Here is a 17,525-nt window from a genome sequence, read left to right as displayed (position 1 = left end):
TGAAAATAAAGTAATACCGTCCGGAAATTTCTCAGATGAGCACAACCTATAGTTCAACATGTCAACGTAACTAGCTAGCTACTCGCTGATAAGTTTATCAAGTGTAAGACATTCCTAAATATAGATGTAAGTCATCAGCCTCATGTTAGATACTCATTCAAACGGGTGTATGAGTTATCGTATTAGTAAACAATGATATGTAATCACCCATCTGTATGCCAGCTATAGTTTGATAATTTGAGTCAAGTTTTCATAAAACATCTGTATCATTAAACTTTCAAGAGTCGAAACACATACATAAGTTAAAGATAAACAGTTTCATTTGTTTATTTCAGCAAATAAGAGTGATTATCATCATGGTCAAACTAATATGTATTTCTACTCTTATGCATTCTAAGGGTCGGTCACGTGACCCAGTGACGTAGTTGTCCGTTGCTGCTTTATATATATCAGGCCGTTGTTGGTATTTCAACAGAAGGATGGCGCGAGAACAGATGATTACTTTGACCATCTTATCTTGCATTGCGTTTGCATGGGGATTCGCAGGTGTCAAACCCACCGAACCCTTTAATTATTCAACAGAGGTGGATACCAACGGTAACTACCTTCTCTTCTGGAAATTTAACGATACACATATTACGTTTGAAGTCCATGTGAGGACCTACGGATATGTTGGATTCGGTTTTTCTGATAATGGTAAAATGTACCCGGCAGACGTTGTGGTCGGATGGGTGAAAGATGGGGTCACACATTTTAAGGTAATTCATTTAATTTTTAATTGTTTAACAATTATTTCAGTGCACAAACAACAGTTTGGAACGATTTAGTTTGTGTCAATTGCTAATGAAAGAAGCAGCAACGTTCTATTGACGATATATTTTTTGTCAGTCAATCTCTTGTAGCCGCGACAGCTCAGTTGGTAAAGCGTTCAACAAGTGATCAAAGAGTTACGGGTTGATATCCCACAAGAATAGACTTGATCGCTCTGTGCTTTAAAAAGGTACCATTGCCTTTAACAACAACAAAGAATAGTAACAGTAGCTTTCGTTGGCTCATTGAAGGCGTTAAAATCATAAATGGTTCACAATGTTTTTATTTAAATCAATACACATTCACTTCTGTTGTACATAAAAAAATTGTAAATGTTAAAAGATTTAAAGAACTCCGAATCACAATTTTCTGTAAAAGACATGAAAACGTATGCTGTAACGGCTCTGTTTTAATTATAATTGTCTCTGCTTTGATTATTTCATGAAACATTTGCAAAACAAAGTTCGTGCAAATTTTGAAATGTTTGAAACACACCATTTATTCTCGCATTTATGGGACACAAACCCAATTCTCTCTGCACGTAATATCGAATCCTATGATCGGATCAGATCCGGTCAGCAAACTCAGTGTGTCCTTGGGCAAGATACTGTCTAGTATTAACATGACACTAAATAAGTTATATGTTCCTGTGCAGTAAAACGATAAGCAAAATAAAACTAGACGTAAGATGTTAGTAATTAAATATAAAGCATATATGCGTAGTGCATTACTTCTCAAAATCTAATTAACATACACAAACTGTAATTGTCCTAAATTGAGATGTATGGGTTTTGAATAAAAGAACACGAACATGCCACATTTTAATCAAAAGACATATCTCAAAAACTGTGCGAAAGGCGCTAAAATTTGCTACAGTAAAAATGAATTAAATTTCCCGCTGTATGTAACAGTATATGGACACTATATGTTGTTTAGCGCAGCGATTACTGTTATCACCAAATTTTTTTGTCAACAGAGGAAGTAACTGATAACCACTGCATCGTCTCTATAGCATTTTCATGTAAAAATCAGGTTACATTGTACTCTAGTAAGAACGAATATTCACTACTAAAATGTGTAGTCACTATCCGTGGAACTTAGTAGATATTCCTAGAGTAAATTGAACCACAACACTGTATATGCAAAATTACAAGTTTCGGTTATATATTTGGCTATGATACATTGATTAGGATTCAAAATGTCACTTCAGCTGAATGTCAACGTTACTGATGGGCGATTTGTCATGAGATAACATGACAAGTAAATCATGTCATGAGATAACATGACGCTCAATTTTGATGTCCCAAATGTCGTTGAAAGTAGGGATGGAAGATGAGATGTTATAATGCCCATCGGTGGATGCATTAACCACACAATTGTGCCGGCAAATATAAAAGTTTTGTTGATATATTTTGCTATGATAGAATTACTGGGTTTAATTACATCTACTTCCGTCGGAGAAATTTACTAATGGTGGATTTCCTCTGAGATATCCTGGCACATAAAGGTGAAATATTGATGTCGCCAAAATCGTTAACCGTTCAAATGGAATATAAGATGTTCTAATACCTATCTGATAATTTGCGGTCAAGTCAGAATGTATTGTTTGTCCAGATAAATATGGATGATTACTATTTTCATCGGTAAACAAAAGTTACGGAGCTGTTATTGAAGAAGCGTAAATTTAACTTTAAGTGAGAGTACCATGACTCTAGTACCTTATCTTTTCCAAATTCTCTTTATCGATCGTTACGAGATATTTAGCCATGAAAGAATAAAACATTATTTGATATTTTGTCATACGTCTGTACTTGGTCAAGACGTTACCGTAGTCATTAAGTCATGGAAGGAGATTCGCGCTAGGATACGACATCAGCTCTGTCATTGTTATATTACCTACACCTGAAAACAAAACCAGTTAATAGCTCAGACTTGACTTTAAATGTTGATGTGAATGTAATAGTTATATATATATATATATATATATATATATATATATATATATATATATATATATATATATATATATATATATATATATATATATATATATATATATATATATATATATATATATATATATATATATATATATATATATATGCTAAACAAAATTCGTGTTGTTGGAATAGAATGATTGGAAAAATGCCAATAACATAATTATCAGAGCTTGCATTAAAGTTTCAGCATTTGGGAAAAACGTAATCAAGCAAATTCAAAGAGGCACAAAGTCCTCATTGAAGATAAGAATACTAATAACACATGCTATTCCATTTACTATTACAACAGTCACGTCATATCTAGCTCTACTTTATTATTCGGCTGTGATGTTATTATTCTGTATTTGTGACGTTTTAAAAGCATTTATAATTATTCTGTGTACTTCATTTCTTGCTGAAATCTTTTTATATCCGTAATTATGTGCATGTCTTTGGAGAAGATTTTGTGATTGCTGTAGCGGTTATTATCTCTTAATAATACCTTCAAAACAGCAACGGTACATTAAAAACGTACGCCGTATATAGAAGTGTTGTAGCCGACAACTCAATAATATTCTCTTTATTCTGAAATATCAATTTGTCAAATAGTTTTACTCAACAAAGTATGATATGATGTAGCTATTTTCAGTGTTATCATAAAAAAATAATTTTCTTAACAGGACTATCATACAACTGCGCATGCGGCTCCAGTGGTTGACAATCACCAAGACTGGTTCTTGCTTCACGGAGAGGAGAACGATTTTGGAACTGTGCTAAAGTTTGTCAGAAACTTGGACACCTGTGACAAAACTGAGGACAAGAAAATTGAGGTATACTCGACAGAGATATTCCTTCTGAGAATTGACAAATGTGCTATGAGTTTCTTTGTAGTTATGCACGCTTCATAATTTGAATGAATGATGAACACATTTAACTAAATTTAGAATGTTTCAAAAGAAAAATAAGCATGTCAAGGAAAGTATAATACGTTAGTTTCGATATTAAATGAGGTACACAGGAAACATCTTTTAAATTTAAAAGGCATTATATTTTTAGGCGTCTTTATCATTCTCTGCTAAAATTCCAGGATGGTACCATGCGAGTGATTTACTCGTATCATCCGAATGACCCTGCCACTGATGACAGTCTGATGTATCACGGTCCGGAACACAGAGGAACAAAGAGTTTGTCCTTACTGAGCGTATCGTCTGCTGCCTCGGTGACATCGTCCGCAGAGAACCACAATGTCCAACTCTACGACTTTCTGAATGAAAATGTACGTTTATTGTCTATTGTCCTCTATATCCTAGTGATTGAATATCTAGCCTCCTCATACGTACTTACAATATTCATGTGATTTAAATATGGAAAATATATGGAGGTACCTTTTCTTCTATATCAATGATCCCTTGTTGCAATTCAATAAACTTTGTTACTTGTAAGCTATTTATCATATTGTTATGAAGAAATAAATAACACGATTATACAATATCACGGTGATTAGAAAATAGAGAAACGAATAAAGTAATAACACCAATTAATGAAAGTTGGTGTTTGGGGGAAAATCACATAGATCATGTATACAGTCAAGATTGAATCTATTATATTAGTATCAATACTTATAAATTTTAGTTTGCATTAGAATTTCAATGTGTGCATTATGTCATTTGTAGTAATGTTGTCTGCGTATTTATACATGATCCACGTCGTTTACTATTTTTGCTTTTGAATGCAGTTTGTTAATATCTGTTATTTAGGAATATTTTGGAACATCACGATACTCGTCTTATATTTCAAAGTAACAAAATTTCCAAACAAGATCTTTTCTTTTGATCTTTTTAAGATCTTTTTATATCTGTAAAGAATGTCTTAATTGCTCTAAGTGATTTTTATGCTTCGGAATATAATTGAAACGTACCTCTATAGCTCAATACATATAGGTATAAGTTGAAAAAAACATGGTCATGACAGCCGCGTAACCTAGATAACGACATAAAATCCCACTTTCCAGTCTTAGTTAGATTGTGTTTGGTGGCAGAAAATGCAAGGTTTAATGGTCGACTATTTACGAAAAATTCGAGGGTTACAATACTTTTTAGATTTTAGGTATCACTTGTATAATTTGTCCTTAACGTTAGTAAATTTAAAAATATTTTTTAGTTTAGATCATTATACTTTTCTTGCTGTGCATTTTAGTTCCTAATTCCATCAGCAACGACCACCTACAATTGCCGAGTTTTCCGAATGCCGAATATTGGTGGGAAGCATCACATGATCAAGGTAAGCTTGCTCAGTAGACTCTTCTTATTTGTTGAAAACTGTATCTTTTCTGTTTCGTGGTGAACTATGAGTAGGATTGAACTCAAAGGATGTAGTAACTATAATTTAAACGCAAAACAAACAAGAAGCAAGAAAAACAATACAGGGAAAAGACGAAACAGCAACCCTCCTTCCAAGAAAGAAAACAATTAATGGCAAAAGCAATAAAAAGGAATACGCTAAAGAGAAAAAGGGATTAAATAATAATCTCCTGTTTGCATTGTTTTATACACTGTGAGACAAATTGTTTGCTTTCAGATTATTGATGTTGTTGCTAACCATTCATTATCCTTTTAGCTCGCATGGATGTAAGACCATGCGTGTAGGATACCGTATATCTGAGTTCATCGTGCGTCGTTTTCAGTCAACTATTAAATTTAAAATGGTATCTCAGTATCCACTTATGCTAATTGTAACCCTTTTTTGTAGAGGGTATCATGGAATAAAGGACTTTCATATTAGTTTTACAAATGATGTTTGTCCACTAACAAATATGGCCATCGACAATACATTGATGAATTTTGAAATCATTTCTTTTCTACAACTACTAAACTAAATTGAAGCAAGCTGAGTAGAAATCATTCTGGTACTAAGGTCTTTTATTTTTTGCAGCTGATATCCGTCTTCATATTTGGCAGCAATTACTAAAAAGAGATTAACTTATGTTTTGTCTTTGGATAATTTATAATCTTTAAAAAACTTCTTCATGAAAGCCACATAACCATTTAGAAGTAAACTCCTGTCAAATATATGTTAAAAAATATAATGAAGATGATCCGCCATTAGACATATCTGCTGTTATCAAGAATATAGCAAACTTCACCTGACCTTTACTTTTCTCCAAATTGCTATCAAATGTCCTTCACAATTGACATAAACTATCATGGCGTAGAACTCTTCCCAATTTATACAACTTACACCATTTAACTCTCATATATAGTTGCCGTTAATGAAATCAGAAGAAAAGAGAACCCATAATATTAACGACTTCTTCTACAAAACTGCTGCATTTGACTAATCCCAATGTAAAGACCATGCAGCTTTGGTTTACAAATGATGTGGTCACCATTACTGAAAAAAAAAGAAATAAAAAGGTAGGAACAACATTTTCGAAATCAAACATGCTCAAGAGAATTTTGACCAATTATCATAGAAAGGATTCTGTCATAGAGGATTTCAAATTCTCTAAGGTCAATACTTATTCACCATCAGATGTAAAACCTTAGGAGGGTGTCAGAACAAGAAACAATTAATGACTTACTTTGACCTTTTGCTGATGGAATTTACAATACAGTTCGTTCTGCAACCAGGGGACATAAAACTGATATGGAAAATAAAAATATATATAACGGCAACTTCAGGAGAAAATGATAATATCAGCTTGGAGATAAGTCATTGCGAAGACTAGTGTTATGACCCGATTCGGTTACTCGTGAAATTATCTCTTAACACATATTATTTTCTTCAGTCGAATATCATTTCGTTATTGATATTTAATCTATCAATTAAGTCTTTCCAAATGAGTGTATGTTTGCTAATCCATTTACAAAAACTGATTGGTAGTCATGAAAGCAGTTTGAAAGTATATTGCAAGAGGTGACTCAGGACAGTAAACATGTTAGTTTTACAGTATGTCCATCAGGCGTCAAATTACTATTCTGATTAATATTATTAATCATGTTATTATTATTATTATTATTATTATTATTATTATTATTATTATTATTATTATAATCATTATTGTTATTTCTATTGTGCTCCACTGAACAGAGAACTGAGAATGGAGAAACCATTCAGTTCTTATATTCGTTTGTATTATTTCTACAAGATCGCGTGATAATACCTTGGTTAGCAGAGAAGACTCTTGCACTTAATCAACGACTTTTATATTTGTAACCATTATTTTCAGAAATCACACGATTTCTTACTAAATGTTCATTTTTGATAAATTTTGTTTTCTTAATTTTAAATTAGGTGGAACCAATAATCACACCAGGCAACGAGATGCACGTGCACCATATTCTGGTATATCGATGCAGAGGAATAGATCCCAAGTTCGTGAAGATCAATTACATGTGCTATGATGAAATCCCCAAGGGATTAGTTCCATGCTATGACGTCATTATCGCCTGGGCAATTGGAGGAAACGTAAATCTGTTCTTACTCATTTTCTCATAATATATTTAAATCACACTTTCACAATTGTTTCCACCACCACTACTAATATTAACACTACTACTCAATATACACTATTCTTTTTATTCGATGCAACAAACTTTCGTGATCTTCTTTTATGTTCTTATTCACTTACAAATTGAATTAGTACTTAATTATATCGGACAGTCTCTCCCTCGTATCGCAAGATCAATTAATCTAATCCTCTTTTATATTAATCCTGTGGAAGTCCTACGTTTATTTATAGATATACTAGTACCTGAGTCAAACGAGAGTCTCTATCATTATTTAGTTATTTATAATTTATTAATGTATATATGGATTTATTTTATTATTTGCAAGATCGTGATAGGCTCTGTTTTTAACGCTTTATTGACAAAATGACAAAATACATAAATATTGTTATTTCAACCAGACCACACTGAATATATTTGTTAATAATTATGTTCGTCGTTTTAAACTGAAATGAATGAAGTGAAGAAAAGAGTGAGAGAACATGGCTAAAAGTAAAAGAACTATTGTTTGCATACATATTTTACAGATACACATGTGGCGCAATGAGAATTTCGATAAAAGAGATATATGTGTTTAGAAAGATAGGCACACAAACATAGATATAAGCTACATATCATTTGGACAAATCTTAATTATGTTACCAATCGAAAAGATATGAGAAATTGTCTCAGCATGTAACATTCCAAATGTGTTGAGATTGTTTGAGATAATTCTTATTCTTTTGAGTGATGCGCAAGTGGGCAAAATTCTATGACATTTTTTTCAGCTGCAACAGGCTGAGATTTGGATATTTCGGAGTGTAATTACGTAGCAAGAAAACTTTCAGACAGTCATCATCTACTTAATTGCCAAAATAATTTTTTTTATTGTCTTTTAGACGTTGGTACTTCTGTGTATCCAAACATGTTTTCGTGAATATGGGTACATCATTTTTTTCTCTTACAAAGCAATATAATTAAAAAGCCTTTTCTGATTTAATTGTGGCAGATTTGATTAATGCTTAATTCATTGTTATATGGCTATATAGTTGCGAGCAAGCCTTGACAATCTATGAAATTAGTGCTAATAAGATATCTCTTTGTAAAATATTTTAAGGGAAATATCATCATTCTTGAAGTCATTCACAGATGTAACGCAATTCTGAAAACATGTTAATTGATAAATATTTTTTTTTCATTTATATCGCAACACAAAGATTAAATCATATTTGTATTTCTAAAATGTTCAGCTGTGACTATATTTATTGATAAAGTAAGCTATAAATATGTTTCAAAAACATTTAGTTGAAAAGGAATGAGGTTCTTTGCACTGAAAAAAGAAAATGTGTTCTGAATGAAAATAAATTGTCAATATTTGATACTGAAAATGTTAACAAACATTTCCATTTAGATTCATCATTATAACAGTTTTCTAGTATAAGTTTGAGTGCATGACAAACATAAATATATTAGTCTCCCCTCGTAATATTCGGTCGCAGATATATTTCGTTTAATTTTTTGGCTTGATCCTTGACATAAAACTTGTAAAAGATCGCATTTACTTCACTAAGAACCGGTTGGGATAGATTCGGTAATGATAATAAAAGATGAATAATTTTAGAGACAGTTAAACGCTCTATCACAGTTATCCTTCCAAATGGAGTAAAAAAACGCTCTATCACAGTTATCCTTCCAAATGGAGTAAAAAATCTCTTCTTCCTCTTTATTAGCATGTTATTAATTTCTAGACGTTTTGATACATAATTTACAATTGTAATGTGTACAAGTTAGTTGAAAACTTAATACCTGTGAGAAGAAGTTAGATCCAGTGAGCGACGGTTTATAGAATTTATATGTGTCAAATATTCCTAATTCTAGTAGATTTAAAAACGTGAGTCCTCACTTCGCAACAATACAAGTGTTTTGGCGGGTAAATGAGCCCAATACTTGAGTCCATTGAGATCAGAGCAAGTGCCTATCAATGCCACTACGCATACCGAGAAGAAGTTTGTAATTTAAGCCTTTGAACATAATATCTTCGTATTGATTCTTTAGTTTATAATAGAACATCGCTCGATCTGTATGTGCACGATAACCGTAGTTATATACAAAACGAATACTATATTGACATCGTGGTTTTTGACAGATCTGAGTGAATATTGAATATGCCTGCAAAGAAGAATAAATCAAAGTCAAAAGGAAACATTTCGAAATAAAATAAAGAAAATGAGTTCAATAATAAACGGTATGTAAACATGAATCCTTCAGATCAGATGCAACCCGTGGCGTCAAATAAAGAGACTGAACAAGAGAAAGAGAAAGATAGAACGGTCGAAGTTATATTCAAACGAGAAATTCATAGACAAAACGTGGTCTAAAGAATATCTGAATTAACATTGGATCAAAATACACCAAAAGATCATTTAACTATGAAATACGTTAAAGAGGAACTTAAATAGTAGACTTGGAAAGAATGAAGCAGATTAACAAGGAAGTTGAGAAATGAAGGGAGTATGGGCCGACGGATAAGATGAAAATGATAAATGCAGAAAAGATTGAAAGCATTGGAGAAAAGAATTTAAGGAAAACTGGAGAAAATATAGGAGTTATTACATAGTAACAAGGTGCTAACAAATAAGTTGGATGATGTAGAGCAATACGCCAGAGTTAACAATCTTAGGATGTATGGAGTGGAGTGCCGAAACAAAGAAAATACTCTTAAAGAATGCGGATAGAAAGTATAAAACTTATTCTGAAATAACTTGAGTGAAAATACAGACATCATCCATAGTATTCGTAGATTTCATGCAGATTCAGACAGACCCATTCATTGCAAATTCTTCAGAAGATAAGTGAAGATTGAGGTGCTGAATAAACGGATGAATCTGAAAGGTTCACCGTATCTTTTAACGAGGACATTACCAAAATAATAAGTTCATTTGTATATAAATTATCCAATCAGCCTTTTGTTAATTAGGTCTGGGACTTCGACTGTAAAGTTTTTGCAAACTTTACCAACGGTAAAATGAACAGGCGTCGAGGAATTCTAAGTTACTGTTTTGCTTGTATATCTCTGTTGTCCTAACCAAATGTCGGTCTCTGTAATAGCGTTATAGAGTATCCGCTTGAACCTTTTTATTTTGTTCTTCGTGCAAATGAACGATGAAATGATTTATTTTTTACCAGACCTTCTACTATCCAGACCATGTAGGTTTCTCTGTCGGAGGTCCAGACGATCCCGAATTCTACATAACGGAGACACATTATGACAATGCAGCCCAAAAGTCAGGTATTCTCTTAGCGGAATAAAAATAACTAAAATTGATTTAATTGAATATTAGTTTGATTATTAATCTTTTATGTAATTTACACGAATGACTAGGCGAAATAAAAAGTAATAATGCACATTATTTATTGATCTATGAAGTAAGTAAACTTACACATGCAATTTGATATTCTCTGTTATTGTTCTTCAGTAATGTTGATATATGTTGTTTCCATTAGGCATGATTGACAACTCCGGAATCAGGATAACTCTGACCAACAACCTTCGTCCCTACGAGGCTGATATGATGGAAATTGGTCACAATGTGGACTGGAGGCATATCATTCCGCCATTTGAAAAGGTCTACCTTAGCCAATCGCATTGTGCGTCTCAGTGCATTGACCATGTAAGTCTAAATGTAAGACTTTGAATTAAGTTTAAACAATTAAAATAGTTGAAGTATTTATTTATGTAAGATTGACAAAATATTCTTCTGAAAAAGTCAGAAGCTGACACACTCTTTCCTGAATTCTTATCTAGGAAACAGGACTGAGTACGCTGGTATATGAAACCACTCATTACCACGAGAACCGTGGAAATATCTCGTCCCACAAGGTTCCATTTCAGGACCTATCTTTTGCCAATATCTGATATACATCTGTGCACCATTCTGGCAACACTGCATCCTTTATTACGTATCATTTTCAGACCGATGTTCTTTCTCTTCATAAGTGATGTATGCAAAAATAAAATGTACATACACCAATTAAATAGTATTGTATTACCATGGAGGTGAACACAGTTCCTGTGCTCAGACTTATGGTAGATGGCTTTGAACCTGCCTCTGTATACACGCTAATCACATTTATCGTTAATTGGCTGAAGATATTGCAAGTATGAACATTATTTCAAATTATGTTTCTGATAAACATTATTAAACTTTGGGATAATGGCCATATGAAATATATATTACACCGTGGATGCACCATTTCGGGCGACAGCACTACCACTCACACTAATTAGATTATCAAGTTGCAAGAAACAAAATACGAACTGCCAAAATACTTCTCAGTACTAATATTGTCACACCTCCTGAAAAGTAAGTGCTACTTCAATGCAATATAATTAGTTGTTTTGTTTTGCTTCTGTTGGTTAGTGTAGTAGATGTTTCGTTTACTTATCCTTTCTTTTCCAAAATTGCAGGGGAAAAATTTAGAGATGTTTATCATCATTACAGAAAATTTTGTGACAACCATTTCCTGTTAATTGTGGGATAAGTCTTATTCGTTTCTCTGAGCACATTTATGGATTTTTTCGTCATTATGTTGATTCTCCTTCTTAGACGCGAATAGATGGGTGAGTAATGGAAATGTGCTGAACTATAAATTTACATGGATATATTAATTACTGTTGTCGAACTCCTGCATCTTCTGATTAATTTTTTCTTTAGCTGGATGTCTCTGTTACTTCAGAATATTTTAAATTGGATTTATTCTTGATTGCGAGAAATGAAAAGAAAAGATTACTATTACCTTTTTGTTTACAACCAGTCTCCTTTTGTTGCGAGAACTGCATTTTAATCAAGAAAATGCACGAATTTTGTTCTCCAACATATCATTGGTAAGCTTGGTTCCTCAGGGAATGAAGGGCATGTATTACTCATTAAATGTGAAGGTGATCACGGAAGTGGGTAAACTTCAAACTAAGTCAGATGCTTCTTGTATAAGCATGATTTATTAATTTGTTTCAGACTCTTGGAAACATGACGGAAATCAAGGTATTCGGAATTTTTCAGCACGCACATCTCCTCGGCAGAACAATCAAAACAAGGCACTTTCGAAATGGTAGCGAGTTATCTCCTTTGACAACGGATCCTCACTACGATTTTGATTTCCAAGAGACACGTCTTCTTAGGGAAGAAATTGCAGTTAGACGTGTAAGCGATATTTCTTCTTTGATCAATATTCTTTTTGGGATCATAGTCGCCTTCAGGATTACTTTGTTTGTTACGAGAAATAGATAATATTGTCTCGGCATCTGTCCCAAATAATTCTGCAATACAACAATTACCCTAGAATTTGATTATTTAATGTCGTTTAGCTTGTAACCGTGGACTCAGGATACGAGACAGTTTCTACTTTCTTTAGAAATAAGACACAGAGAGACATTATGATCACACAACAGATCATGCAGCAAAATATTGTCTTTAGTGCGTTAGTTCACCTGTTTGTAGCTATGCAATATGTCAATAAGAGGCAAGTCTAACAGCTTAACCGTAAGTGCACTAGTGTGTATGCGTTAGTGCTTTGCTTAACATAAGATAATCGATACAAATCAAAACTGTGTGGTCTTGACATCACATTCGGTCAGTCCCGTTTCATTTTTGTAACTTGTATTTTTATGCTGCCCAAATAGGGTACCTATCTCTCTCTCTATCTCTAGTGGCGTACCAACCGCCCAAGTGTGTGTTTGTGAAATGGATGATCATAATCCTCACCTTGATTAATCATTTATTTTCTCTACCTTCTCACGCAGTATCTCAAAGTCTTCTCCCGTTCAAACATGTGTTACTCTGTCGCAGGTCTTACCTTCGAAGGTCAATACAACTCTTGGAAATAGGACAATGCCATAATAATAGTAAAAAATAGACCCAAATCAAACATAGAAAAATCTGAAACTCCGGAGAAGTAGTTACAACCGTCATAAGCGAATTTTCAATATTCAATTTCACTGGGGACATTGTTTCTAAAGCAATATTTTCTTGACTTTTTCAGGGAGATAGTTTAATGGTTGACTGTATATATGACTCTAGCGAGAGAACTGCACCAACGCTGGTAAATAGTAGTATATATATATATATATATATATATATATATATATATATATATATATATATATATATATATATATATATATATATATATATATATATATATATAATTTTTTTTTTCTTTTTTCTTCGTTCATTTCCCCCATTCCTATTTGTTATATTTTATTTACAGGTCGGAAGTTATCATGTTTTAATGTCTAATGCTTCACGCAGGACAGTGTAATGGACATTTCCAAAGCTGACAAAGCAGAATAAAAGACACCGAGAAACTTTATTTTTATAGTTGGTATTTACACAAAATATTTTGATGAAGGTCAAGGTCATAAGTAAAGTCATCTATTTAACTCGAATATACATATTTGTCCTATAATTGACAGAAGCATAATGGGGTTTCTCAGACACCATAACATGCGTGTGGAATGTGCACATGATAGACAAGATGAAACGGTTGAAAATACAAATGTTTATTTAAATTTATGATTTTAAAACTCTTCATGTAATTATCTATTTCGTAGCAGAACAGATCAAAGAAATGAAACTAGTTCAGGACGTGATAATAATGAGATTACTTTACCCACTTGTAGAAAAGTTAGCTTTAGTCATGTAACCGGAACAAGTTTTTATTCAAATATATAAGCATAGGGTTTCATTTCCTTGAGTAACGCAAGTCCAACATTTTCTCGGCAACCATTTAAAGCAGAACGAATTTCAGATCAGCACAGTTTGCATCTATTACAGAGAGCAAAACTAATAAACTTCAATATCATTATCAACCTCTAATCTCAACGAATGTTTCCAATATTCAGATCAATACCACTGATATTAAGTAAATCAAATGTAAAAGGCATTGATATATCTCGAAGCACGATTTGCATATCCACATAGGTTAGTTGCTGGCTCATCATGTATTAATAAATATCTTACTAAGTGTAAAGCAGTGCCAATAATTGATGAAAACAAATATCTAAATGATGCAATACAAACATAACCAGTTACGGACTTTGATCATGAGAAGTTATTATTTGTGATGAGTGTGGTATCAGAGTTTTAGTGCCTCGTGAGAGCCAGTGATATCTTATATACACTCGAGATGATACCAGATGCATTATACGGATCACTTGTCACGGCAATAATATGATGTTTAACTTTGTAGGGTGGGCTATCGACCCGGGATGAAATGTGTTTGAGCTTTCTACTCTACTACCCCAAAGTTTCGCTGAAGCAATGCATTAGCAACCCAACCTACGACAGCATATCTACCGATCAGAACCGTATCTGGCCCATGTTATCGGCCTACAACTGGACCACGCAACACAACAGAGACCTATTTAAACAGAAGCTCAAGGAGTCTAGTATATTTCATTTCTGTCAAGGGGACACTATGGTACCGCAGGTACATTTGTTAGTTAATATTGTCTCTGGACTAGTTGTGTTTCTACAAAATTGCATTGAATACTAATAATATAATGTCTGCAAATGGCCATACACAGTCATAAAAGAAAACACTGATTTTACATCGACATGACATCGAAGCAGCTCAATTTATAAACAGATATTTTTGTTCCACAAAGTACTCTTTGAGAGAAGCCTAATATACATGTGACTATTTGATATATCATGTGGAGGTTACAATAGTTGCATTTTTACCTTGCGGAAAAACAGGTAACATTGAAAACAAAACTGGAAGTTTCATTGATTGGGCATTTTCTAAAAAATTGTCGATTAGTTTTAACAGCTTCCGAGCACTTTTGAGCTCGTACATTAGGCAGTTTATTAGGTATCTATCAATTTGAAAGGTAGTACTAATGTAGCGATGAGTGCCGTTAATAATAAAATAATTATAATGTGCATGTTAGTCCCTGATACTAATACTACTAATTTTAAAGAATTTTTTAAATTATTTTATTTATTTACATTTGAGATCGAGATTAATGTAGGTATTATGCTTGTTCTTATTTAAATGGCTCGGCGATTTGCAAGGGCCTTGCGCATTTGCTCTCTATCTCTATCAATATTAATCTTCATCAACCTGTTAAGAGAACTCGAGTATTGTTTTGTGTGCTGATTCTGTCTTTCAGTAAGATGTTAAACATCACAAGAAGATTGGTAATATAATGTTTTGTTTCGTTACAGGACGAAATAATGTATTTAATTTGGAATTCATTTTTAAAATCGTTGCCATTCTAAGTGTATCAAGCAGTGTCTAAGCAAAATACATTATCCCCAAGGTATTAAGTGTAATTGTGTTTGTACGACAATGACAAGAGAATGTACTGGATATGAACGAGATGCCATCAGCTAAAAGACCTGTGGTACAATCATTTGAGTATGGGAACGAGTTGCCATTAATTAAAAGACTTGTGGTACAATTATTTAGAGCATATGAACGAATTGCCATCAACTAAAATACGTGTGGTACAATCATTTAGAGCAAATGAACGAGCTTCCGTCAACTAAAAGACGCGTGGTACAATCATTAGAACATATGAACAAGTTGCCATCAACTAAAAGACTTGTGGTACGATTATTTGGAGCATATAAACGAGTTGCCATCAACTAAAAGGCTTATGGTACGATCATTTAGAACATATGTAATTCATTTTATGCATCGTTTCATACCGTACCTTATTTGGGATGAAAGGAACAAAACAGAATTTGCAAAACTGAAAACGGGTACTAAATTCCATAAAATCAATAAATGTTAAGAAAACAAAAAAATGATAAAAATACAGTCAAAGAGTTTTATACTATTAAATCTGAAGATTTCTGTGAACAAACGAAATTATTTTTTGAAATTCACTTCGCTTATACTGAAAATCAGATTGTTATAGGCGAATGATGAGACAAACACTCTAACCCTACTCGCAACACATAGATGGTAATCCTTATTTCAATATTTTACGAACATGTTTGACCATCTGGGTGTAGAGGAAATATAAGTAACTGAAGCCAAAATATTAGTTACAAAGTGTTAGATCAACGTAGGACCTTGCGTTATACATACATCTCCTATAATTAAATGCAAGTTATATATGTGTGTGTGTGTGTGTGTGTGTGTGTGTGTGTGTGTGTGCAGATAATGAATGATACGACATTATGCTTTATTTCAGAGTGATAGAAAATAAAACGATTGTAAACTCAATTGAGATATGCTGCCTTTAAGCAGATATTTGAGGCATATTATTTCTTCAAATAGCTTCGTTGTTAGGTTATACTGCATTTCCTTGTAAAACATTGTAATATATGCAAATAATATGTTATTTGTAGCAAATAACATTAAAACTGATTGCTTATGTGTGGTTATTTTGATTCTTCCTTTTTTCGAAAAGGGTGTGTGAAGCAGTTGTCAACTTTTGTAGAGAAAAACTAATATTTATTGCACTAAATAACGTGGCGCGTGCTAATGTATAAACAAAGATGTTAACCATGCACTGTCTTCTTAACAGGTTTGAGGCATTGCATAATAAACCATGCAACAACCCTGCTAGTGCCACTTAGAATGGGTTGTCTACAGTTGTCACTGCAACCATTTTGCTGTTTTTTAAAAAATCGTGATAGTCTTGCGTAACGTACGTGTTGAAAACAAAACATGTCGGTTTCTTCATTATGGGTGTATATTATTGACAAATATTGTTACTATTCCTTAGAGGCTCTACAACATCTTTTCATGCCATCTTTTGTAATTTAATACAGGATTAAATATGAAGCTGTAGTAGAACATATTTTCTTGTCTTGAATACACATTGTACATGCATTTCCTATTTGTTTTCCATTTCAGACACTGACGTACACCTTCCATGAAAAACCACCTGCGCATGCCCACGTTCCACCAAAATCATCAACGTGCCCTCAATAATAGAGAATAGGTGAGATAGCCACATTCATCAATATACTTGTCTGTTCATATTAGTTATAGCTACAAGATCTATGGAAAACAAAGCATGTCATCTAATAGCATCGGTATCTACATACTTCTTAAAATGTTATAGACATGCAGGATATATATATATATATATATATATATATATATATATATATATATATATATATATATATATATATATATATATATATATATATGAAATTCTATTGCATATCCAATTATCACATAACATCCGAACCTAGTAGAGACTGATGTTTAAAAGTTGATCCAT

General features: G+C 32.9%; 1 protein-coding gene across 1 annotated transcript; it reads left to right on the top strand.

The window, feature by feature from the left end:
* Positions 1-460: 460 nt before the first annotated feature.
* On the top strand, positions 461-17,372 carry LOC149771721 (DBH-like monooxygenase protein 1). The gene is made up of 11 exons (XM_089948176.1): positions 461-758; positions 3,470-3,619; positions 3,877-4,065; positions 4,986-5,069; positions 7,083-7,256; positions 10,463-10,565; positions 10,781-10,947; positions 12,292-12,477; positions 13,316-13,375; positions 14,525-14,764; positions 17,150-17,372. The coding sequence occupies exons 1-11, from the start codon at positions 480-482 to the stop codon at positions 17,225-17,227; spliced, it is 1,710 nt and encodes a 569-aa protein (XP_089804302.1). The 5' UTR covers positions 461-479; the 3' UTR covers positions 17,228-17,372.
* The last annotated feature ends 153 nt before the right edge of the window (positions 17,373-17,525 follow it).

This window comes from Sinohyriopsis cumingii, unplaced genomic scaffold, assembly GCF_028554795.1.
Source record: "Sinohyriopsis cumingii isolate HCF-2022 unplaced genomic scaffold, ASM2855479v2 utg001707l, whole genome shotgun sequence".
NCBI classification, from domain to species: domain Eukaryota; kingdom Metazoa; phylum Mollusca; class Bivalvia; order Unionida; family Unionidae; genus Sinohyriopsis; species Sinohyriopsis cumingii.
This window is presented reverse-complemented; position numbering and strand designations above follow the sequence as displayed.